The sequence below is a fragment of the Siniperca chuatsi genome, linkage group LG14, assembly GCF_020085105.1.
Source record: "Siniperca chuatsi isolate FFG_IHB_CAS linkage group LG14, ASM2008510v1, whole genome shotgun sequence".
NCBI classification, from domain to species: domain Eukaryota; kingdom Metazoa; phylum Chordata; class Actinopteri; order Centrarchiformes; family Sinipercidae; genus Siniperca; species Siniperca chuatsi.
This window is the reverse complement of record NC_058055.1, coordinates 2,025,822-2,051,811: the sequence shown is the minus strand read 5'-3', so window position 1 is coordinate 2,051,811 and position 25,990 is coordinate 2,025,822. Positions and strand designations below refer to the sequence as shown.

General features: G+C 40.4%; 1 protein-coding gene across 1 annotated transcript; it reads right to left on the bottom strand.

The window, feature by feature from the left end:
* Window positions 1–711: 711 nt before the first annotated feature.
* Window positions 712–25,990, bottom strand: jhy (junctional cadherin complex regulator). The gene is made up of 10 exons (XM_044222974.1): window positions 25,853–25,990; window positions 23,940–24,390; window positions 20,251–20,989; window positions 16,157–16,252; window positions 14,825–15,192; window positions 14,099–14,399; window positions 11,634–11,720; window positions 9,817–9,945; window positions 6,631–6,846; window positions 712–4,626 (listed from the first exon to the last, which is right to left on the bottom strand). The coding sequence occupies exons 2-10, from the start codon at window positions 24,332–24,334 to the stop codon at window positions 4,543–4,545; spliced, it is 2,415 nt and encodes an 804-aa protein (XP_044078909.1). The 5' UTR covers window positions 24,335–24,390; window positions 25,853–25,990; the 3' UTR covers window positions 712–4,542.

Sequence of the window (25,990 nt, the reverse complement as noted above, 5' to 3'; positions counted from 1 at the left end):
AAAACAGCAGGGTGTTTTGTTGATTTGTTTCACATCGAATGAATGAATTTTATACAGAGCAAGAAGAGAGAACAAAAGCTTGGTTCTAAGATCTGTGTATGTTTGCATCAGTGCATTGCTAAAGCAGGGCCCTGCAGCCAGTAATGCACCTGTCTTTAACAGTGCTGGAAGATCTTCTGAAGAAAATCAATCATGACAACAGCGAGTCAGACGGAAATATCTACAGTACATTTCTGACCATCAAAAGAAATGTTTCATTTTTCACAATAAGATGAATAAAAGTGGCACAGCTATGTTGGACGCCTCTGCTTATGGCAGTAATGTGTTTCTGCTAGTATGTAAAACGTTTGGTCCTACAGGCAAGTGTTGCCGCTGGAAGGAATGACTGAGATCCAGTAGCCTCATATTTTTCATGAAAGTGTTTCTTTGTCATTTAGTTTGAGTCACTGCAGTCAACACCACTGTTATTAATAAATCAATATGAATGTATCTATTTAACCTAAAAAACATTATTTTCAGTATGAGAATTGAATATGCCAAGAAATAAAATATGCTGACGATTTAGTGCAGTCATCTAGGCATATAAGCATTTAATGTGTTCTCTGTGCCAACACAAATATTTAATATATCCAGTGTTTGGTGCTGAATATGGCCATGGAAATATTGTTTTTTTGTTTTGTTTTTTTTTTGTTAATTCAGCAGTAGTCCAAATTCAGTTTTGCAGAAATGAGCACATATTTATTACACATACTGTTAAAACACAACTTTCTGAGCATTCTCCATGGAAAGAATAGAACAAAATAACAACAGAAAAACAACAACAAAAGATTCAACATCATTTTTAGCACATTTGGGCATTTTATTGTCAGTGAACGTTCTAAAGAATTTAGCCCTTTATTTCTCAGGGCTTGTCCTGTTGTGTAATTTGGTAATTTTGTCATTTGGAGCTGGAATTTAAGGCATCAGGGCAGTATTGCCTGAGTCCTAATCAATATGGTGGAGGCAAAAAAACATTCAAATATTTTTGGCACTATTTCAGTGTCATTTCATTAATTCACCGATAAAGTCATTTACCTCCACGCTGTAGGATACCTCATTCAAAGAAACAGGTGTCCAGCATAATGTAAAATCCACTTTGCCAAGCTGGAGTCTGCCTGCAGAAGCAGATTAATAAAAGAGCTGTCTTTATGAGAATGTTGCAGTGAACTATTTATTGTTCATTTATTACTGTGATAACAATGGAGGGTGGACAGTAAAGTATTTACTGTCTAATTATTAATCAGATAACACTTTCTGAAACACATAAGAGCCAAACACACACACACACATTTCAGAATCTTAAAACAGCTCTTATTACGTATTCAGTTGTTTTACCACAAGCTGCATCTCTCACGGGCATTTGCACAATAACATGCAATCCTCTCTTGTCCTTCGCACTGGATCTGCCATCCTTTCTTGCCTTTTGAAAAGCAATTCATGTCATCATCAAAATGTGATTCTGATTAACAGGCAGCAGGGGAAAAATGTGGAGAATAGGCCATGCAGAAGGTGATCAATTAAAAGATTAAGCGTTTTGCAACACATGGACGCATCTGCATTTGGGCCTAATAGCAGAGCCATCAGCTCATTTTCAGGAAGCCTGCCGCCTACTGAAAGCGTGCTTCTCACATCAAAGCATCCACGTCTGCCGTAGCTTCCCAATGGGCAGAAAGGGATGCTAATTTGGCCCCCTTCATGTATAGCGCTGAAAGACTCCTTCAATTAACTAGATTTCAATGGCAAAAAACGAGTAGGTGGGACCTAAAAAAGATGCAAAGAGACTCAGTCTGGATAGGCAGCGTTTCTCATTAAATTAAAAAGGGCTCTGTCATTTCCAACCGTGCATCTGAGGACTTAACACTAAAAACACAGAGCTTCAAAGAGCCCATGATGGGTTAAATAGAGACTATAATCTAATTAAAATATTGCACAGAGGTAAATAGTGCTTTGATAATGATCTGAGGGTTCAATTAGTAAAATGAGCTGCTTGAGAGTGTTTTGTGTTGGGGAGGAGTTACTACTTAGAAAATGGCTACAAAATGTAGGACTGGGACCAAATCAGGTGAGCTTCAAAGTGTCTTCTGTCATTTGAGCAGGGTTTTCTACACGGTTCACCAGAGAAATGGAGGAAGGAAACAAATCAAACCCACAACGGGGTGTGTGGATTATTTTAGGTTAAACAGTGTAACCATGTGGAAGGAGGAGACAAATTGATAATGTGGCTAAAATAACAATATGGGAATCACCTCAAACTCATCAAACTATGGAGTTAGATCATTCTTAATATTAATGAAAGCACACAGAAGGATTCACAAATGTATTTCAGGAATTATATATAAAAGACTCTGTCCACATAAATATTCCTCAGTGCACACAAAAATATGTATCGCATGTAAATGCAAAACAAATCCACAAATAAAAAATAGGTTCACAAATATTTTTTGTTTTAAATAAATGTAATAGAAATCCACAAATATATGTATTTAAAAGTATTTGCAATGTTCAACAAAAACATATTTGGATGTTGCTACATTCATATACACTGTGTTGTACACATATAACATAGACTGTTGAACCTGCATTACAAGCTGCTTGTCTAACCTCAGGTCAACCTCAACATGCCTGCGTTCCAAATCGCAAACTTTTTCTTTTTACTTTTAGTCCGTACTGCAGCTGCCCTTACAAAGTACCGACAGTTGCATTCAGTATGCATACAACTGGGACATACTACTTCTCAATCAAAACATTTCACTCCTGATATGTAGTGTCTTTGTATCTCAAACTGTAAATAAACCATGTATGAAATGAAGTGGAGCTGCTCTAGCACCACCCTAACAGTGTTGTCAGGATTGAGAAGAGTTATGAAATATCAAACAGCTAACAGGCAGAATAGGATTTTACAGGAATTCAAATGAGGCTTTTGCATTGCATTGGATCCCTTTATTTGTCATCGTGCTGTCGTCTGTCAATGAGCTGTCATCTGTCTGCGCTCTTCACCTTCTGCAGTCGCCCCCCCATTTATTGGCAAAATGTGTGAGGTGGATTGCTCAGAGGATTGTGGGTCAGAATAGCCAGAAAAGCATGCTGGCTTGCATACTGCAAAATGCGCCCATATGCAGTAGGACATCCTGGTATTTTTGGCGTACTGCATTTGACATACTATGTATGGGACATACTAAATCATTTTCTGGCATACTAAAAGGTTTGGTCGTATAGGTATTGGAATGCACAGATGGAGTCTGGTAGCAGCTCTCCACAGGTAAGTGATAACTCCTGTCGTGCATGATGAAATGTTTTTGAGTTAAGAATGCTTGCTAAGTTAGTCTTGTGGCTTTTCACACTAGCATTAGCTAACAAGTTAGCTACATAATGCTGACAGACAACCTAGGATCATCCATTAGCTAGCTAGCTAACTAACATAGCAAGCATTCATAACACAAACATATTTAATCATGCACGACAGGAGTCGAGTCACTTACTTGTGGAGAGCAGCTACCAGACGCCGTGTGGAGGTTGACCAGCGGGTAGATGTAACGCCATAGATATAAAGTAGATGCCACATTCGCCAGATGCATCTGTGCCCTGTGACCCGTTCAAATAGTAGAAAATGTCAGACTTTTGTGCTGCTTTGGATGTTCCAAAACTGAGAAACAGGGAATAACATTTCACAGCTGAGAAGTTATTTTATTAAATTTAATATTTTGTATCGTGTATATGTCTATGGATGTAACGCTACGTGATCACATTAAATGACACCCTCAAACTTGATTTGTACAGCATTGAGTTTGTCACTGTACTTATCGTCTTTGTGTTGTAAATAAAGTTGCTTCAAAATTGAAAAAAATTATTATCTACGCTTACGTGATTGGCTGAAGTGGAAGGAGCCATCTGATTGGCTACCGATAATTCCCTGCATTCGTGAATCAGTCTCAAAGAACCCACACACAAACGCAGTGACGTTCACAAGCGACAAGCAGCTTGTAATGCAGGTTCAACGGTCTGTACAGAAATGTAGCAACATCCAATACTTTTATTTGAGTATGTGAAGCGCTTTGAGTAGTCAGAAAGACTAGAAAGTACAGTCCATTTACCATTTATTTACATATATTTGTGGATTTCTATTACATTTATTTAAAACAAGAAATCTTTGTGAACCTATTTTTTATTTGTGGATTTGTTTTGCATTTACATGCGATACATATTTTTGTGTGCACTGAGGAATATTTATGTGGACAGAGTCATTTAATTCATTTGTGAAGCCTTCTGTGTGCAGTCATTAATACTGAGACTGATCTAACTCCATACCAAACCTGCATTTCATACAAAGTTTCTATCTTTACTGTTCAGCATAAGATAAAGGTTACTGTGTGCGTGTGTGTGTGTAAATATATTATTACAATAGGAAAGACTGACTTAATAATAATAATTATAAAAAATAATGGATTACATTTATATAGTGCTTTATCTTGAACACTCAAAGCGCTGACAGTGAAGGGGGGAAACTCACCTCAACCACCACCGATGTGTAGCACCCACCTGGGTGATGCATGGCAGCCATTTTGCGCCAGAACGCTCACCACACATCAGCTTGAGGTGGAGAGGGAGGGAAACATAGAGCCAGTTAACACCGGGGGGATGATTAGGAGGCCAGATGGAGAGAGCCAGGTTGGGAATTTTTGCCAGGACACCGGGGAACCCCCTACTCTTTACAATAAGTGCCATGGGATCTTTAATGGCCACAGTGAGTCAGGACCTCGGTTTACCATCTCCTCTGAAGGACGGTAGCTCCTACAGCATTGCACTGAGGCATTGGGATTATATTAGGACCAGAGGGAAACCTGCCCCCTACTGGCCCACCAACACTACTTACAGCAGCATTTTGCTTTCCCAGGAGGTCTCCCATCCAAGTGCTATCCAAGCCAACACCTGCTTAGCTTACTGTAGCATAGCCATTTCAAATGCAATAGGTCTAACCAACACTGTCGTCATCACAGTCAATGAGAGCATGTAATTAAACATGATTACTCAAGGGGTAAAAGCACAACACTGCCTGATCATGCATGCCACTACCACTGGTGTTACCACACTGCTACTACAATCAAACTCTTATCTATGATCCATTCCTGTATAATCCAATCCCATATAGTGGCGCATGCACCAACGTGCTGCCTGCTGCCGTAGCTCCGTCTCATCGTCTTACCGGTTAACCCACTTTGTACTTCACACTTATTTTAATTTTATACTTATACCCACTTGGTACTTAATTTATCTTTCCTGTATTATAGTGTATTATATTTGATTTGCTTAGTACTTCTATCCCTGTGTGCACTGACATGACAGTGAGCTGCTGTAACGAAAGAGTTTCCCCTCGGGGATCAATAAAGTATTTCTGATTCTGATTCCTACACTGTAGACAAGTAATGATACAAACATCGCAACAATGCAAAGGAGAACTGTAATACAGATTAAAGCAGGAACCAGCAGCTACAGCTGAGTGGTGAAGCCGATGCCAAAGTGCCTTAAGCAGCAGTTCCTTTAACGGTCGATAGATAAAAGTCATTCGAAAACTGCTAATTTCTTTTTTAAAGTACACCTCAAGAAGTTAGGGTCTCAGTAGCTAATTTCACTTTTTCTAATGTGTTTTGGTGGAAGTTTTCAAACTCAGTTCCACTCAGGCTTCCCCGTGACCAAACTCTGGATTTTGTGGCTCCAGCCAAGATTTAAGCACGCACAAATCCCAAACCCAAATTTCAAAATGACCCTTGTAAGCCTATTGGTGACATTTCTCTGGCATCTATGGTTAAAATGCTATAATCATGCTTAGGCACTGAAAGCACACAGAGAGGGAGGCAATCAAACTGCTTTCTTTGCTTGGCAAAAGTGCTCACAACCTCTACAAGACATGACACAATGTCATCATGACATAAACTGTTACAAAAAAACATTGAAGGTAAAATCAAGATAAGGGAACAATGTGAACAACTAGTTATTTTGTGGCATTTGTATAGTTCATACATAAATACATATCATATTATTTGGAATCCCTTGATACAGTTACCTTAAACAAATTAGACCAGGTCAAGGTGATTAGTCCCTATCTCAGCTCTGAGTTACTGCTTGTGTTCCTCTGCGAAAACCATGTAAACTTCCTGTTGCAAAATACATGTACATTTCTTTTTTGTTTTCGTCTTGTTGGTATTAATACAGAGGACAAACATGTTGTTGGTGATTTCATCATCACTGTTTTCACCATCTACCATACCCAGAAACTTTGAAACCTTTAGATCGGTCTGTGCTGAGAGAACAGCACCCTCTATCAAAAAAGCAATGAATTTCTTGTCAAATCTGACCTGGTGACACACAATGTCAAAAGTAACACAGACACTGAAGCTGCCAATCTCTTCAGAGATGATCTTAATCTATCTTTTCCTAATTATTTAGAAAAATGTGTGAAAGTGTACGTAGCAATGATTTGTTGACAATGTGACACTAGGCCTAGCAAATGTAATGAGATAGCATGTCGTGTCCTAGATCTTGGAGTACAAATATCTATGAGAGCATGGGTTCCACGGCCGTTTACGTGAACTGCACCTTGCCTCGGACAGCATGTACTTTTCTGAAGACAGCCACAGCCTGCTTTTCTTCTTCATGTCGTTTTCTAAGGACTTCCAGTGTGGCCAGCTGGGACACGTCCAAGCCCTCCAAGTAAGGAGCATGCTCAGTGAAGCCTTCGGACTGGTGTTTCTGTCTCTGTCTTGGTTGAGACTGTACAGGGGGTTTGGCTATGGTCCTGGCATATTCCAAGGCCTACAATTGTAAGAAAGAGAGAGAGAGGGAGAAGGAGGAAGAGAGAGAGGGAGGGAGGGAGAGAGAGGGAGAGGGAGGGAGAGAGAGAGAGGGAGGAAGAGAGAGGGAGAGGGAGGAAGAGAGAGAGGGAGGGAGAGAGAGAGGGAGAGGAGAGACGGAGGAAGAGAAAGAGAGGGAGGGAGGGAGGGAGGAAGAGAGAAAGAGAGACAGAGAGGGGAGAGAGAGAGAGAGAGAGAGAGAGATCCAAAAACATAAATGTACTTATTAATATCTGTATACAAGCTGCAATCAAAAATGGCACTGGTCCTCCAGAAGTGGAAACATCTGTCCACCGTGACCTTTCAAACATGCCATGGTTGTGTTTCTCTAATGTACAGTACAAGGTATGCCATGGTTGTATAACTTTATTGATACATTTAAATATAATACAGTATACAGTTAGGTATAATTCTGCATCACTGACAGCGTAACTGTAAATGGATTTGATTGCATGAAACATTTCAAAACTACAATTCACATGAAACCTTGGTCCTGTCTCACAAAGTGAGATTAGTGGGCTAGTGAGCTAACCATGGTAACCTATGCTGCCTGGCTAACCTGCGCCGAAGCAAGTCAAGTTCAGAAGATTGAATCAAAATGTGTAATAAGCCTGTCTGGAAAGATCCTGACATAAACTAAAACACTACATTCACAGCAAAGTGACAAGAAGCTTAATGAAGAGCACTGTGCCAATATTCACCCATTCACACGCTGATGGCAGAGGCTGCCATGCAAGGTGTCAACTGTTCATCAGAAAGAAACTAATTCTCATTCACACACACACACACACACACTGATGGCACAGTCTTCGGGTATCGGGTTCAGCCATTTGGGGTTCAGTATCTTGCCCAAGGACACTTCGACATGCAGGAGGGAGCCAGGGATCGAACCGCTCTACTTCTAAGCCACAGCCGACACCACCTTTCCACTGCAACGCAAGATGCTAGAGGAGGTATCCAGCCGCTTCTAATCAAACGTTTAACTAGCCTAGGCGGCGGTCTCCAACTCGCTGGATGAGCAACAGACTGTTTTGTGTTCACCAAACACGTTTGGATCCTGAGAAAGCTGTGCAATCAGCTGCTTGTTTCTGTGTGTTTAACGCGTTAACGTACAGTCTGTGGTCATGGCTGTCCCATGCCATTGGGCCTTTGCTTGTGTTAGTTTTGTCCTGCCGGGTTCCTGCAGCACAAAGATTTGTTTTATTTGAAAAAATAACAAGTGAGAACAGCAAAACAATTAGGTTTTGAGCATTTGAGGGCACTTTTGGTCCACGCTCTGTTAATTTCTGACCCGGCCTCTGTCATGCTGCTGCCGCACTTTCTCTTTCACCCGTCTGCTGTAGAGAATTTCGATCAATTGCTGAGAATTATAAAATCTTGACGGAGTGTTTCTATTTTAACCGGCGCCGCTTTTCCAGCCATTACAGCACTGCTTTAGCGGCCTGCGAGTCGAGTCAGTAAGTGAGGTACACACACAGGGAGAGTAGAGACGAGACGTCCTCTAAAAAGAGAACAGCAGACAGCGGAAACGGAGCTTTTAATCAAGAATGGACAGATTCTTACATGTTCAATCTTCCACAGGCAGTTCAAAACCACTATGTCTTCTCTCTCTCTCCTTTTACTAACCCACATACACACACACCTACACACACACACCCTACGCGCAGTCACAAACACTTTAAATGCTTAGATAGCGTGGTAGTAGCTCAGCTTTGCTCCACGCTGCGTGAATTTCGGCCCCCAGTTTGCTTCTCATTTCTCTGTTAACTTTTGCGGACATGCCCACCATCTTGATTTCTCACCTTGATTTCTCACCTGACCACGTCCGCCATCTCATTCTCTCACACTCACCCACCCATACATACACACGCACACACACATGCCACATGCTTGCTTGCTGCCTTTATGCTTGTTGTTGTAGTTGGACAATGGATGTTTATTGATTGAAGGATTACTGATTGTTGATCAGTCGCTAAAGTTAAATAAATTCTATTGTACTTTCAAAGAGCGGTTGCCTGTGATTGTTTTCGCATGTCTTGTGATAACAGCTGGTTTTGACGGTCCATGCTTGGATTCGATCCTTGTTCACCTTATAAATGTAAAAGAGTTATTAAATACTGACATTTTTAAGTCAGTTTTTTAACACCTCTTTTTGAGACTGCATCCAATTCAGTTATTGGTCCCTGATTCCAGGGTGGTGCTTTGTTATTCTCAACTCCTATTAATAATTTTATTGATATCAATAAATATCTTTGACATTTGCTAATAACCAAGCCTGCCCTACCAGATCCCAACACATCACACATATGATAAATGCTTGTCACATGACCAGTTAACCAAGATGACCTAGTTATTGTTAATGAATAAAATTATGAATAAAAACTGTTTCTATCGACTCAATAAGCCAATGATTATAGAAATAAAAAGTATGCACCCTGTGTCCTATTGACAAACAATGATAAGACTTTAGGTTTTCAGACTTTTAGGTTTCTTAAACCAGCCATTTATCTTTCTATGCAATACTCCTTCCTGTCTCAGAAGTATAATAACTTACTTACATTTGTCATGATGTTTTGTGTTGATCATATTCATAATATTCACAATAATAATGTGTTATTAAATGCACATACAGTAAGAGCACAACTGTTAAGTTGTTGATTATTCAGTATTTCACTGTGATAAATGATCATGTTTTGCAGCTGTGTGAGACCAGTTAGATCACTCACTAACCCTGCCCTAGTTAAGGCTTTGGTAGACAGGCCCCAGGCTGACATTCTCGCTAAACTCATACACTCTCTTTGTCATTTTGTTTAGTCACGACTTGTCTCTCTCAAACAACCACTAGCACACATGTTTATTCTCAAAGAGACATGTGCGAGAGTTCACACATATACACACACTCAAAAAGAAACATACACACACACACACACACCTTCATCCTGGGAACTTTCTTGTCCTTGCCTTCCGGGTCCTTGGTCAGTAGAAAGGGAATCCTACTTATCTTTTTGTTCTGCTCTCGGATCACATTTGAATACACCCTCTGTCGTTTCATTTTCTCAGCATGATGATGGTGAAAGAGTGAGAGAGAGAGAAGAGAGGGAGAGAGAGAGAAACAGAAGCAGATTATAAAAGAGGGTTTAATTAACTGAGCCATTTCTCCCTTAAGGCCCTTCTCTTTGTGTATCCCCTTGACAGAGCTTCTCCACGCAGCCCAAAAAAACCAAGCACAGCGATCCATTCAGTGGGCCTATCAATATTTACACTATCATTCCCTAATAGGCTTGGCCCTGGAGATGCACAGGGCTCAATCTAGTGTAAATTGGCCAAACATGCTCACTTTTTACAACTGGGGATTAACAAAAGATATATCAAAGCACAAAGAGCACTTAATGTCTTAGGGGTACTCTCATTTGGTTTGTAAATGTAGATTTATCTGTGGAACAGCATGGGAGCCTTTAAATGATGAACTCAGACAATTGGAAGAGGGTCAGTGGATACACAATGACACCAGTGGACATCAGGATTTCGGCACAGGAGACTGACTGAGAGACAGCTAATCATATTTGTCCAAACAAATTCTAATCACATTTTTTCTGAGTCACTCCTTATAGCTGATATTGCCTAACAGCAAATGAATATAACATCCTTGTATGTAGGACAGCTTATGTATCGTCTTCTTCTGTATCATCTACTATTTCTTGGCTTAGAAAAATTGAGGCCAGAGAAGCTCTCAAAGATAGAAAGATAATAAATGTGGACCCTATACTGTAGTCTCCAGATGGATTCCTGCCTCATATTGGTGAAAAGCTCTCATAAGATGGATAAATGCATGTAAAAAATATACCAGACAGCCTGCATGGAAGCTACAGGGGCAGATGTGTGTCTCCTTGCTTGTTAGCTTCTCTCTGTCTAGTGGGAACAAAGAGTGACGCCACTTTGTTCTATTGCTCTCTCTTTCTCAATCAATACTAGTTTATTTTAGCTTTCTGTTTTGAGCTTATTTCCTGTTTATCCAGAGAAACGTATCTGGTGGTAAAATTGCCCTACCCCTTTCTACACGTGATGGGAATAAGAAGACTTTGATGGGCTGCCAAGTGCAGAAACACCTTTCTCTGGCCAAAAGCAGAACTGGCTGTGTGTGAATTTGTGTGTGCACCTGTTTGTGTGGGGGTCTGTCTGGCTTAGTTTTAGAATTGACTCTTTTCAATGTTCAAGTCTATTTTTTTCATCTTGCTTATGATATGATTTTCAGCTAACCGACATATTGACTCTATATTGGCCTTTTTATGATAAATCGTGTGATAAAGTTGTTGCAATTTGAATGGATCCAATATTATTTTCTGATCACATTCCATACTTCTTATCAGCTCCTCTGGTCCTATGGTCCACTTTGTCTCTAAGGAAATTGGTAAGTAAGAGTTTTTACTGGATATTTAGGATCCCAGTATGGGGTAAAAACTGCTCTGGAGGTTTTCCACCTTAACAAGGATGAAATTTCAGGTAAAACACAACCAAGTCTGAGCTATCAGTGGCTGCAAACCAAAATACAGGATATAGTACCACCCTCCGAAAACAAAGAGCAGTATAACCAAATTGTATTTAACAATAGCCCACAAAATCAGTTCACAGCCATGTTGATCATATCAAGAAGAAAATGACATGCCTGCTCGTGCATTATCCAGCAACACCTTAATCTGTCTGTGCACCTAACACATACTGGTGACACTGACATTGCAGGTCAGTACTTACTGTCTGTTCAATGGCTGCGTAGTCAGGACCTAGGCCTCGCAGATTTATATCAGACTTCAGCTGCTTGTAGTCTTTAAGAGTGTATGCCTGAGAGAGAGAGAGAGAGAGAGAGAGATTGAAGTTTTGCAAGCTGACAACAATGGCTGCACCCTGTCTGTGCTATCAAACGTCAAGACATGACACTTTTGATTACTTAATTTGAAGCAGACTGTTGTCGAACTGAACTCCATTTGTTTTGATGGCTGTCAAAATGGCACCATGGCACAAACAATAAAATCCCGACTGCAAATGTAGATGGATTTTGATGTCTCTCATTGGGCTCAAATGGTGCATTGACAAAAAAAATCACTAATGATACACCAAATGATAGACAAAAGCCTGGCAGATGACATGGCGAGACAGAGCCTCAATGTGAGTGATACTGTCTTCACCAAACATGTTGTAACACTCCTTCATTCTAGTTGGGCCGTCTCACTAGCTTGCAGAAACAAACAAAAAACACTGGTAAATCTAACGTTATAGTGCAAAGAAAAGAAAAGAAAAATGTAGGAAAAGTACTGTTAGTCAAAGATAATGACCAGGTTCATCAGGGATGACAGACGGACCTCAGCCTCTTATGAACGTTGGAGTGACCAAGTGCACATAAATAGCGTTTCCTACAAAAAACTGTTTCCTTATTAGGCTCTGACATGATAGTGAAGTACTTTTCTAAGGGACGCTGATGATGAGCTGAAGTTGAAGTGATACAAGTAATACGGGCAAAGACAAAGATGTACTGTATACCCGTTCCTTTGCAGGTGCTGGTGACGATGATGATGTGTGTGTGACCATGTGTGCACGCAATCCACAAGCTGCCCCAGACAAAAGGGAGCTAATCATTCCAGATTGTACTGGCTGCTTTTCGGAGGATTTCAGTTTGCTTAGCCATCGGCCATGGACACAACAGGGTACCTTTCTTTCCAAGCCCTCTCCCCTCTCTCTCCAACCCCTAAGTCACGCTCATCTGCTTTCATGCCCAGCCACTGCAGCCAGACTGCTTTACAAATTGAGCCTGTAATCTCGTCAGACATGATGGCTAACATGGTGGGAGAGATGAGAGGTCAAGGGGTGGGGAGAGGTGGGCACCACAGGGGGACTATGTGAAGGGTCCGGTGTGAATACAACTCTAAGCACTTAATCATACTTTCTAGCCATTGTTGGGCCCACCTATCTCAATTGTAAGTTGTTAGCTGGTATGAAAAGTATACAGTACTTTGCACTGTTACCAATACATGTTTTGTTTGTTTGCTTTGTTTTTTCACAGTAATGTGACAGTAAATATGATACATAATACATATAATCTGTCTGTGTCTATGCCCGAATGTCCATGTTTACACGCAATTGGCATCCTAATACTGTTGTCTGCATTTTGAGTTTTTAGTGTATCATTTGCTGAGAGCATGGCCAGCCATGAGGTTGTTACTATCAGGGGAGACAAGGAGTCTCAGCACACAGAGATCACATAATTGTATTGTAGTATTATTATTATTATTTGTTTGTAGTCACTTGCTGAGGTTTGTTTCGCCACTGAGACTTAACTAACACAGCATGAAGTATTTTTGCAACAGTTACCTGTATTTAAATATACCTTGTGCATTGATTTATATACTGCTAACCAGAAATAAGTTTGACTTAAGGAAGTACTTCCAAGGCATAAAATCCTAATATGGATTACTGTCTATGCAACTACCTTGGAAAAGGCAAGGTGGCTGAGCCGCTTTCTTCTTAGGACCCACCTGCACAGCTCAGCCTGACTAACCAAAGGAGAGGGGGGAAACGACAGCCAAATCATTAAATGCAAATGGGCATCTTTAGTGGCCCCGCTGCTCACAGACTCTCTCCCTTCTAATCACCTTATCCTCTAACACATCTTCAAATGGCTTTTCAGAGCCTGCAGCTCTGTGGTTTCTTATAGTCATCATCTTATAGCAATTAAGTGTATTTTAGTGGAGCTAGACAATTAACCTGATGTTTTGTGCCCTTAGTCACCAGAACACTCCTGCTGGATTAAGCAGTCCCTGCATGGAGACATCTGAGGGGATTATTTGGGACTTCAAAGGGGCATTTATTTGTGTAACCTATCGTGTACATGGGGATTAAAGGGGAATGCCACTCAATTGAAGAATTCACGTTTTGTAGGTGAAACTGCATAATGAGTTCTTATTTTTCTAACTTAAGCAAGATTATTCAGTATGTGTTGAGTGAGTTTTTTGGCCCTTGAGCCCTGTCTAAACAGTTTTAAAATGAATGCATTTCAAATGGAGTTTGATGATGGAGTTTTTTTTTATCTGTGTGACATCCCAGATTAGATGGCAGAAATACAGACATACAATAAATCACTGATGAAACACACATATAACATATAGTGTGTGAACATTCAGTGTCCCTCCTTTCGGGACACAAATGAAGTCCGCAGACACACCAACCTTGTAAGTGCCTCTCAGCCTCAGCTGCTTCTGCTTCTCCATCTGAACCAGGTATCCATCAGAGCTGCTCTTACGGATGGGGTAGGCTGTGTTCACACTCTGACCAGGGCTCAGCTCAGGCTCTTGTCCTGTCATTGGCTTTCTTATAGGGGGCAGAACTGTGTAGGAGCCCGAGCCCAGTGACGAAGTGGTGGTGGGTGTCCTGGGGAGGTTTTGTGGAAATTGCTTAGTGTGAACCTCATTTGGACTCCACTTCTGGTCCTCCCCTTCACAGGATAATGGCCACTTTAATGCAGTCGTCCTGAAACACAAAATAATTGGTGGATAAACAATGATTTTATATTGGTTCTATGATAATAGATTACTAGACAAAAAAGTATGTTTCATATCATATTATTATTTCATATGTTGCATTTGCCTATCTTTTTATTCATTTTCATATGGTGTATCAGACACACATTTTTCAACACATTTTCTTTGTCTCAATGCTAGTTCTGTCATTTTACACAGACCACAAGGTTGCTGTCATTTGCCATTATTTCACTGTTGTGTTGTGATTGCACTATTGTATCCAGTATTTTGTTGTTTTTTAACCTTATTTGCTCTATTTTTTCTATCTGACTGCTATTATTTGATGCCACAATTATACAATTTTACCAATGAGATCCTTAAAATGTAATTCTCATCTTTGGTTAGTAAAAAAAAAAAACTGTATAAATGGTTCACCTTTGCCATTGTTCAGGGCTACTCTCCAGGTTTTGGTGGTGACGTTGAGCATTTACCCCTTTCAGAGACATCTGGGAGGACTTTCCTGGATTTGTTTGTTGATATCCAGGGGACAGTGCAAGTTCAGCTTCAGATGCGGGGCTCCAATGAGGACAACCATGGAGAGATGCTAAGTTGATGATGGCATCCTGGTCCTTCTGCTGGAGTAATGGAAGGAGATGGGATGGAGTGTTGAGGTTGATGTTGAGGTGGATGGTGGGGGGCAGAGGCTGTGATGAAGTTTCAGCAGCTGACTGGCAGTCTCCCTGCTCAGCTCTGACCCACGGGGCTTTCCGCTGGGCTTTCTTCCCTTTGCTGATCTGGGTGACCTGAGGTTAGAGTAGGATTAACAGTTTGAGGATAAAATGTTTTCATTGATGTAGAATGCCAGAGCAATAAAAGGCAGGATTGATTTAAAAGATTTACTCAGTGCGCAGGGGTGTTAATTCACACAACCCAAACATATGGTAAAATCCAAGCATATACCCAAACAGAAACCAGTCACGTGATAACAGCTATAGTCACTATCATACCCAAGTGGAATATTGTGCTTTAATGACACCAAACAAACTCTAAATGTGGGTCTAATTTTGCCATTGTCATATTCAAAGACTGTTGCTGTGAACATTAAATATGTTTAACTCCTCTACTTTTCTGTTAGATACACTAACTTACAAAGTATAGCTTGGCCTATTTCTGAATGTGGTGTGGAGCACACAGCATCAACTCTAAATCTACCCATTTACACCACAAAAACAACAACAGACAAACATGAGCTCTAAATAAGAGGCACAATCCTTTCCCAAGTGTAAAGAGGGCTGGCGCTCTTCTTTGCATGATCTCACCAAATTATTTAGCAGGAGGTCTATGAGCGTGTGTCTCATGCATCTAATGCTGCTGATTTAGCGAATACCAGCTTTGCCCATTCCAGTGGGAAAATATTCATACTCCTCTGCTTGGCAGCGTTAAGTAGGCTGCTCAAGTGCTCAAAATAATAATGCTTCTCAAATCCTCTCCTTTTTCACTTCGACTCCTCTTTTTATTTCTTTAAACCGTCTCTGGCAAGCTCCAGTGCAACAACGCCATCAGTGATTGTGTCCATATTCCCTAAATGAAACTAAAAGCCAGAGTGATAGTGTCCCTGCTGTGCAGCAGCTGGGTGGCCCTCCCTGGAACTCAGGCGACTGAGCTTCTATACAAACAATACTGAAGGACAAACTACATTTTACTAGATTTTCACATTATTGTTTGGGCTGACATGTCAATCAAGTGAAAAAATAGGGGGGGTCCTACCCTCAACTGTTGTGTTTTCTGGAGCCACTTCAGCTTGGGGTCTGAACTGTCCTCTTGACTTTCTGTGCTGGCCGTCTCCTTAAGAGTTTCATGCACCTTTAGACAGAACACAAATAGAAAGCAAGGCATCCATTACTATCAATTCCTGTCTTCTTCGACCACATCGTATTACATCCATTTTGCTGTTTCAGTTGTACTTAATGTACCGTTTGTGGCATGGAAATATGTTCCGTTAATGCTGTAATGAAAATCATTTAGTTAACTTCAGGACTCCCCTCAGTGGCAGAGGACCATCTGAGTGGATCAATGGTATTGACAGGCTGAAGACTTTTTCACTGAATGCCATTAATTCTGTGAGCTTGAATAGGTGAAGGTCACTAGGAATGAGTGGATCCAGTTGTAACGTATCCATCAATAAGTGTGTTTGTGATTGCATCTAATAGGCTGAGATGCTACTATTATGCTGAGAAAAATTCAAGGCACTGTTGGACAAACCGCCTTATGCTGTTTCATTATGTAAGCTGTATCTGGCTGTATGGTCCTATGTCTCTAGCTTTCCAGCTACTTTTTTATGCTTTTGGTAATTAACTGAACCAAATAGGGGAATCTTTTTGAAATTACAGAGACCTTTAGGCATCTGGGTGCTGTTACGGATGATCAATAAGGACAGAGCAGTTTGAAGATCAGGAGCAGGTGTCACTGACTACTGTATGTCCAGCAGTGTACATACTCACTCCACACACACCCACATACACACACACACACAAACACTTTGGGCCTCTCACCTTCACCCATTCCCCCTGCCATCGCCTTTTGTCACCCATTACAAACATCCCAATCAGTTGGAGCAAATGATCAAGCCTGTATTGCATTTTGAGCATGGTAAGCTGTGTAATATCTTTTCTGCTAAATTGGGGGGCCAGTAATTGCTTCTCTGCAAGACGATGTCACAACAAAGTCTGCCAATTGCTGCTAGCTGTATTACCTCCTATACCCGAGAAACATCTGCTTTTGGCAATGAAGACTTCAAAGGGGCTGCGGATCTTGAATTGCATTTAGCTGCTATTGTGGCCAGCCCAGGTAATCTTGATTAGGTGTTTAGACTGAGGCAGGGTATACAGTGGCAGAGAGCTCCCCAGAGCTTTGGTCTAAAGCTATTAAAAGATTGTACATTATGTTCCCCTGGCTTTGAAGTGAGGGCCTGCAAGAGGAGAAGGGACTCTAAGGGGTGAGTGCAATAGCAGAAGATTGATCTGCTACTTCTGTCTTTATCAAAGGAGGCCCAAGCCCCGATGAAGCCAATCATTGCTACCGCCACTCTGCCACTTGGCTGGGCTAAACCTTTGCTGTATTAGGAAATTGTGTACATTTAATAACACGTCCAATTATCACAAGTTGCCTTCAGATGGCCACTTTCTTCAAAAGACCAAATGGGGTATTTTAAAAGGGCCTGGTAACAACTGGCTTGTCTAGACTTGCGATTTACACACGGAGTGTGACTATCTTTTGTAAGGAGCTAAGGACAAGGAAGGGTGGGGGCATGCAAAACAAGCTTATTGTTATCCTAATTATGAAAAGTTGTTTTTAGTTTTTGGTCTCTGTCGGACCTTTAATATTACATTTTCCAAAAATCTAATACTAAGGGTAGATAACAAAATTCTCATATGCTAGTTCTTTTATCCTCAATATTTCATTTAGTGTGTGTGAAAATAAACAGCCCTATTCCAAAACAAGAGAGAAGAGGACAAAACTCCAATCTGACCAAGAGACATCACCAGAAGATGCTGTCTTAACTAACAATAAACTATGACTCTGTAGACTTATTATGTTTGTGCATTTGCTTTCAGTATGCCTTTAACAGTTAAACACAATTTACCTTGAGCACCTGCCACTGAGTCACTTAATTCAGGCTTTTACTCAATAATTATTCAATGATGCAGGTCAAAGAGAGGTCCAAGAAGACCAAGGCTTGTAGAGAGTCTTGGAGATTTTGTTTTTGAGAAACCTGCTCATGTTCACATGTCAACAAATCAAGAATAAACTGTCCAAGTTCATACAAATCTCAGACGTTAATTCTCTTTTGGGGTAGATTGTCCCTGTAAGCATGTTAATCACAATGCTGCAATGAACTGCAGTTTTTCTATAGATTGTATTTTATTTTGGTGAGGCTGTCTAAAATATGGCTTAAAAATTACTTTGCTTTAAGCCTATTTCTGATCAGCTTTGTTGATGCACTATACTGTTTTTGTAACACACCCAATTCATGGATTAATTCTATGATGAAACAGGAAATAGACTACATGCAAATTGGTGCCCCCTTCTTTTATGCCCTACGTCCCCCATCAAGTAAAACACGTCTTTGGGGAGACAGGGCAATGGAAAACTAATAAGCGAATTCAGAGGGAAAATGACAAAACACAAGGGTTCAGGAGAGGGAAAGGCTCTGGCTCTGTTTACCATTGCACAAAGCTAACGGCTCTTGGCTATGTAAATGGTGATGATATGAGACATTGTAGAGGGCTGGGGCTCAGATGGGTGAACAAGGTTGGGGGTATTATAGCCAGCAAACAGTCTTGTGGCCCAACAAATGGAGAATGCGGGCCATCCCGACCAATTATGCCACTGTGCCAGGTGCAGGGATGTCTAAGAGCCTATTGGTAACCATGCGTCTGATGTTCGTGTTGTACACATCAACTCATAATAAGCACTGCATAGCCAGACATGGCTCTTTTCATATAGTGGAGGAGAAGGCAGATGAAAACATCTATGCTCCTCTGCCAAATTAATTTTCCAGGCTGGGTCGGAGCAAACATCATAGGATAGTCTTTTAGTTGTTGTCTGAGATGACAATAAAAGGTATATAGATACCAATAAGATTGCTAAATGAGCATAAGCTTGGCTGATGCAGAAGGGAAAAAAACAAGAGAGAAAAAACAAAGAAGCAAACAACGTTGGCCTATATTCTGCTCATGAGAAAAGCTGCATTCAAGCAACTGCCCATTAACAGAGTGCACAGTAAATACAGATCTCTAGAAAATATAAAGAAACAACAGCATGTGTTGCCCCAGAACTGACCTCTGTGTTTAAAAATCTTAATACGGTTAGTGGATGTAGCCAGGGTTCAATGGATTAAGTCTTTGCAAACCATACCACAGCACTATCACTATCAGAAGCTAATACTACAAAAGCTGTGCCACCCGCATAAAATACACAACATCACAAACTTCCCAATAGCTGTTAGGGCTTAATGCATCTCAGTCACAACTCCAACTAGAGTCCGTTTTGTTCATTCCCAAAACAAACAACCTAAATGGTAAAAGAAAAACTTCATAGAGGCCATTAGATTGAATAGTTAATTAGTTAATCTGCCCATCACCTAACAATGACCTGTAATTCAATTCAATTTGATTTATATAGCGCCAATTCATAATAGAAGTTATCTCATTGCACTTTTCCTATAGAGCGGGTCTAGACTGTACTCTTTATACTATTAATTACATATATTATTAATTATAATATTATTATCATATATACATATACATATATATATATATATATATATATATATATATATATACATATATATATATATATATATTATATATATATATATATATATATATATATATATATATATATATATATATATATATATATATATATATATATATATATATATATATATATATATATATATATATATATATATATATATATATATATATATATATATATATATATATATATATTATTATTATTATTATCCCTCTGTAAGGCCACGGGACGTTACCAAACGGATCACAAAAACTTAAGTGTAAGCTGTCACAGTTTAAAGTGTCCCCAGTCAAACCTTATCTTAAGTCATGTAAGTGTAACAACAGCTTGGCGGCCCAAGATTCATTATCAATGCTAGTGCAGCTCCTGGTGTCTGTGCCTGTAACTGCAACCTGTTTCAAGACAGGGCCTGCCTAACAGCGACCGTTACAGATACGTCTCAGAGTTTGTTGTCACATTTCCAAGATCAAATTCTCATTCTGTGATTTTAACCATAAGCAGATGCTATTGGTTGAGAAAACTCTACATTCTATACACACCTTATTCACATTATGAGGCATCTCCTGCTTAAGTGCATGAACCATCACATAGGAGCCAAATTTGGATCTGTTGCGCCCCAGGGTTGTTTTGTTACGTTCCACTATGTTCTCTGTGACTCTTTCTAGCTTTTTTTTCGATAAAACCTTAGGATTCATCAACGTGGACGCACTCATTTGCTGTGTCTGAGTGGGTCCTCCTTGTGTGCGTCTCCGGTCTTGCTGGTAGTAGGTCTTAAAGTCTTGGATGTACACAGCATGTAAACCCTCTGTCAGCTCAGGAGATCTGCTAATATTTTCACCAGCATTATAACAGCTATTTTCACACTTCTCTCTGAATCCTCCCTGTAAAGTGTTGTCATTTTCATTTTTAATGGAAGTGCTGGATGGCCTTGGTAGGTCAGCCCCTGGTGATCTAAGTCGTAAAGCATGCTTGTGACAGTGGGGAGGTGTTACTGAGCTGGTCTGACCATCTTGTGGGTGTAGGCGGTAGGGCTGGTCAGACTCATTGCCAGCCATATAAGTCACCACAACAGCTGGGCTTGTGTTGACGATGTATCCTCCTTTTATTACCAGTCCCTGTCTGTCACCACATGACTGACTAGATTTCTCTTTAGGGACTTGGTTATATTCCTCGATGGAAATCTGTGGACTCTCATTGAAGCAGCCAGCTCCCTTCAGGTTGGTCCTCCAGTTGGGGTCATAGCGCAGGTCAGAATAGGCATCATCAGAGAGCAGCTGGCTGCGAGGTTAAAGAAAGACAATAGCAATAAAGATATGTTCAATATATGTAAAGTATAGTCTTAATCATATTATTAGTAATTGATTTAACTGTTGGTAAGCAGCTTTATTAATGACATTTCCATATCCAAAGGACGTTTTACACACACCAGAATGCCACATAGGCCTGTAGTGAGAGGTCAAAGGAACAAGAGGCATTACACCATTATTAGAATGATGATGTCCTCAAACAAAGAGAGCTAGGCCTTATCAGAGACTTCTGAAATTGAAACAGATGAGGGGGATTATGAGCCTGTATTTACAGATAATTTTCGTATTTTCACCTCCAGGCTCACTAATGAGAGTGTATTTGAGAGCTACTAGCAGGGGAATGGTTCGCAAACGGCAATTTTCAGCTTATGAAATGGCTTGAAAATTGCAGGCTAAAATGCTCTTTCTGATGGTGATGAAAAGATCTCATTAAAATAAATAGCAGAGAGCCTCTTTGTTGTGCTTACTGGGAGGACGAGGGGAGCCTAATTCTCCTGCCGTGATGTTGTGTGTCGGGGGGGAGGGTTGCCTAGGTGTAGGGCCCTTCACTTCGATGAGGCCAAAAGGGTAAGGGATGTCTCTCTAATGACTCAGACTCAAACAAGTTGGAGAATGCATTATAGACAACATGCAGCTGGGCGTGATGCCTCTAACACTGGCAAAACACCAGAGCCTATTATTTCTTGCCCAAGATACAGACACCTAAATACAAAAGCCAGTGAAATATTGTGACAAACACTGAATGAGAAAATGAAAAAACTGGTCATAAGGACTATACTCAAATATCCTTTTGCAATATTGCGAGTGAGATAGGTGTAAAATATAGTGAAGAGGGATGAATGGAGTTGCTTAAATAGGAATCTTTTGCTTGAATGAGGAATGCCCACTGGGTTTGTAAACTATGCAATGGCAATATGTGAAAAGGCTTACCCACTTTGAGGAGGCAGTAGACAGGACTATGAGAACATGATGATGGCAATGGAACTGTGTCTACTGCCTTGGATCTATGAAATGGAGTCTTTTGTAAGAGTATGTCATGGTCATTTCCTCTGAAACAATGTACTTTGGAAGTGGACCCACACTTGGTGGACATCAATCTGCACGGGATAATGACAGGAAAATGGAGTATGCCCCTTTTCTATTTTGGAGGGAAATGACTATCAGGCGCTGTCTGAAGGAAAGAGAAGAGGAAAACAACGGTACGAGTCGACAAGAGTGCAAAAACAGATGTGGTGTTGTCCTCACCATAGATGCCTACCTCTGCTCAATCAAAAGAGAGAAAGAGAGATCTCCTTTACAGCAACAATGATCCTTGTTAATGGACCACGAGTGACCACTTATTGTGATCCACCCAAACAAAACAAAAATCTAATTTCCCTCAAATGAAAGCTGTTATTCTGAAAGCACCTGAATTAGGCCATTCTCACTACAATGTACCATTGATGCCTGCATCTCATTAAATAACTGACACCATTTCATTGTTAAGTGATGAATGAAGGCTATTTATCTTTTATCATCCATGTGCTGTTTAAAAGTAAAAGGTTTGATTGCTGCTGCCATTCTCCTTGTTGTATTACATCTAAGCAGCACTATTATCTGCTTAATTTTAATTAATTTGTCACAGACAGAATGTGACAGTCCAGTTCAATAGGCAAATTGAACAAGGTCGGGCACAAATCTCATTGTGGTAAACAGCTTATATAATGCCACGTTTACAGAATTATTGTGATACACAGGGCTACACAGCCAATAATGTGATCAGTCAGATTCTTTTCACGTCAACGTCTATACCCCACTCAATAACCGCCCAATGTGAAACTGAGTTTGAATCAAAGCATGTTTATTATTATTGTTAGTTTTTATACTTTTTTCACCAAGAAATAAAGACTGCAGGTTCTGTTTCAACAGTCAGACCTTAGCAATTGTGCCACTAAAATCAATTACTGCCATCTACTGGCCAAACTGCATAACTCTATATCAGAATGTGTCATAGTATTCTAGAGTCCCGTAGAGGATAAGTCTGGTGATATTCTTTGTTTTTCTTATTGTCAACAAATTCAATTAAAGGCCAAAACCAACAATTATTGTATTTGTATCCAAAGCCTGATGGATCTTCTTCCTCTGTGCCACAGAGCTCCACTGTTGTCCAAAAACTATTAAAAACACATTAAACAGCCACACCATTACACTGGGTGACATGTTCCTTCATCACCATGAACACACACACTGTATTCAATTCAATTTTATTCATATAGCGCCAATTCATAACAGAAGTTATCTCATTGCACTTTTCCTATAGAGCAGGTCTAGACCGTATTCTTTATAATATTAATTACAGAGACCCAACAAACCCCACCATGAGCAAGCATGGACTCAATCCAACACACACCGTCCTGCTGTCGTAATTACCTGCTATTGCACCAAAAGATGCCCCCAACAAATGCACTATTTACTCCTGTTTTGAATAATGTTGGCTAAGAACTCCAGTACCCAGCTGTTTTAGGAAAAGTACACATTTGGGACCCATTTTAATAGATTTCAGTCTTCAGTAGGAACTTGGCGCAGTGACAGAGAGTAAGGAAGTCAGAAATATTAAGAGACAGACTGGTCTTTTTATGGAGTTTGTTTACAGTAAGAAAATACAGAATATCGCCAGTCCTACCTTTTAACACAAGCCTAAATCCTTGTTTTGCTGACCTGCTTGAAGTTCTAACTTCGCCGCAATGATATACAAGTGTACTCAGGGTAAGTTCATTACAGCCTGATACCATTGTTAGGTGTCGTTTCATGTGCAGCAGAACACAAGTAACTGATGCTGGGTGTGTATATGCCCTGATGTTACTTTGAATACCATAATTTAACTGCAACACCAAATGAGTTCCAGACAGTTTTCCAGACAACTGGGAAATTGTGTAACTTACCTTGTTCCTTCTCTTTCATCTAGGTCTATTTGTGTATCCAAATATGCAGTCTGTAACAAGGTGGGGTTCCTCTTGGCATGGGGCAGTGCTGCTACTTCTAAGCTATCATAAACCTGAAGATCTTCAGTTTCATCCACATTTGCATCTTCACCTCTGTCTCCATGCTGTAAGCTGTCAGCATCCCCCCTTTGAGGCAGTATGTATTTGTTTGGATCATGGTGGCGAATACACATGTGTAGCTGCTGTTGGTAAGCTCTCTCCTGGGCCAAGCTCTCTGTGTCGGACTCCACAGAGTCCCACTGGCTGGCCAGAACTGCTTGTCTTGGAGAAAGATGCTTCTCTTGCTCGGTCTTCAACACTTGACACATCCTTTCATGCTTGAGTCTTTTATCCATGTTTATGTTGTAGGTGGACAGTCTGCTTCATGAAGATCTGATCATCTATGCGGAAACTTACAAACCAACCAACAAACAAAAAAAGATAGCTTTATTGTACAAGGTGAAGAGCAGACTGTAAAAGTATGTTGAGCATTCATGTATTTATTTCATGGCTTTGAACTACACATTTCTGTCCAGGTATAGTGCAGGTCTTACACATGAAGCATCAAAAACCTCCCATTCCAATCTCCTTTAAATCTTTGACACATATTTATGTAAGTCACTAAGTGCCTACTCTAAATATGTGTCAGCATTGTCTCAAGCATGATAATACTGGCAGTCTTTTGATTAATCTTTTATACGCAGTATAATGTTCAGGTAACTTGTTTTACCAGCTATGAAGTAGCCTACTGGTTGTATAGTCACTTTCTTTACACGTCCAGGTTTCTAAATGTCACCTGGAATATGCTTTACAAATTATTCTATACTGATGCTTAGTAGTAGTAGTCAGAGTAGGAAAAGCACAGGTGTTACTAATAACATTAACAATGGCTCCATCCAGTAAAGCCATGACTTGTGAGCAAGCTTGCACAATTCCAGGATCCTGAAACTGAAACACCTAAATGGAATTCAGCCATCATTCATTTTATTATTCAGACCTAGGTTTTTCCGACTGTGACATGTCAAAAGGTCCTCTCTGAAAAGGGTATTTTCTTTCAACAGAGTGCCTGGTGCTCGGATAATCCAAATGCTTGCTTGGCCACTTTGGGATAAATCAGTGAGTGCATGAGCAAAAATAGACCATTGTGACTAGTTACAAAAAAGCAGGGGTGGAGGGAGCCAATAACAGTGATGGCTCCGTTTCATTTAGGTGTTCCACAAGGCCACAGTGTGAGCCAGCATGCACAATACGGGGCCCTGGAACTGACACGCCTAGGTTAAATGGATGGCAGCCATCATTAATGTTATTGAAGCTACACCTGCGTTCAACAAGTCAAACTGTCTGCTGTTCCAAAGAATTCTAATAGTGTCTCCCTTTGATAAACTAACGCTAATTGTTTTCAAGGAATACACATCACAGCATCTTTCTTCGCTCCCATACAGACTCGTAGAAATAAAGTATAGGCCTATAACTGTATTGCATGTTGGAATATAACGGTGAGTAAAACTGATTCGTTTCTACTGGGCTGAATTCAGGTGAAATTAAAGCACTGGTCGTTTTGTAGGGCACTCGGGACCTGACAGCCAAGTGAAATAAAAAAACACTGGGAGAATTGTTTCTTCCAGTGAAGCTCGACGGCCAAAGAAAACTAACTTTTGTATCTTGTACCGTTTGTAAAGTGGCCAGTAGTGACGACAGTAAAAGTCAGCTAGCTTTGCATTTTGCCAAACCACACTAGCGTAGAGGTAAACACAAATTAAGTTTAGCTCAAACCACGTAAACATATCTACTGCATTTCTTGTATTTACAGTAACTTTACTTTGTCGTGTTAATGAAACATTCAGAGAGTAAAGTGAACTCGTTCAGATACTCACCTGTTTTCCTTTGTCAGTCCTCTCCTCAGCAGTGCAACCATGGCAACGCCGACGCACACCTGCTTCCTTCAAGTGCTCTTCATAAAAGCTCCGAGTTTCAACCACCCGGGTCACACAGAGGAATACGTCCATTATACG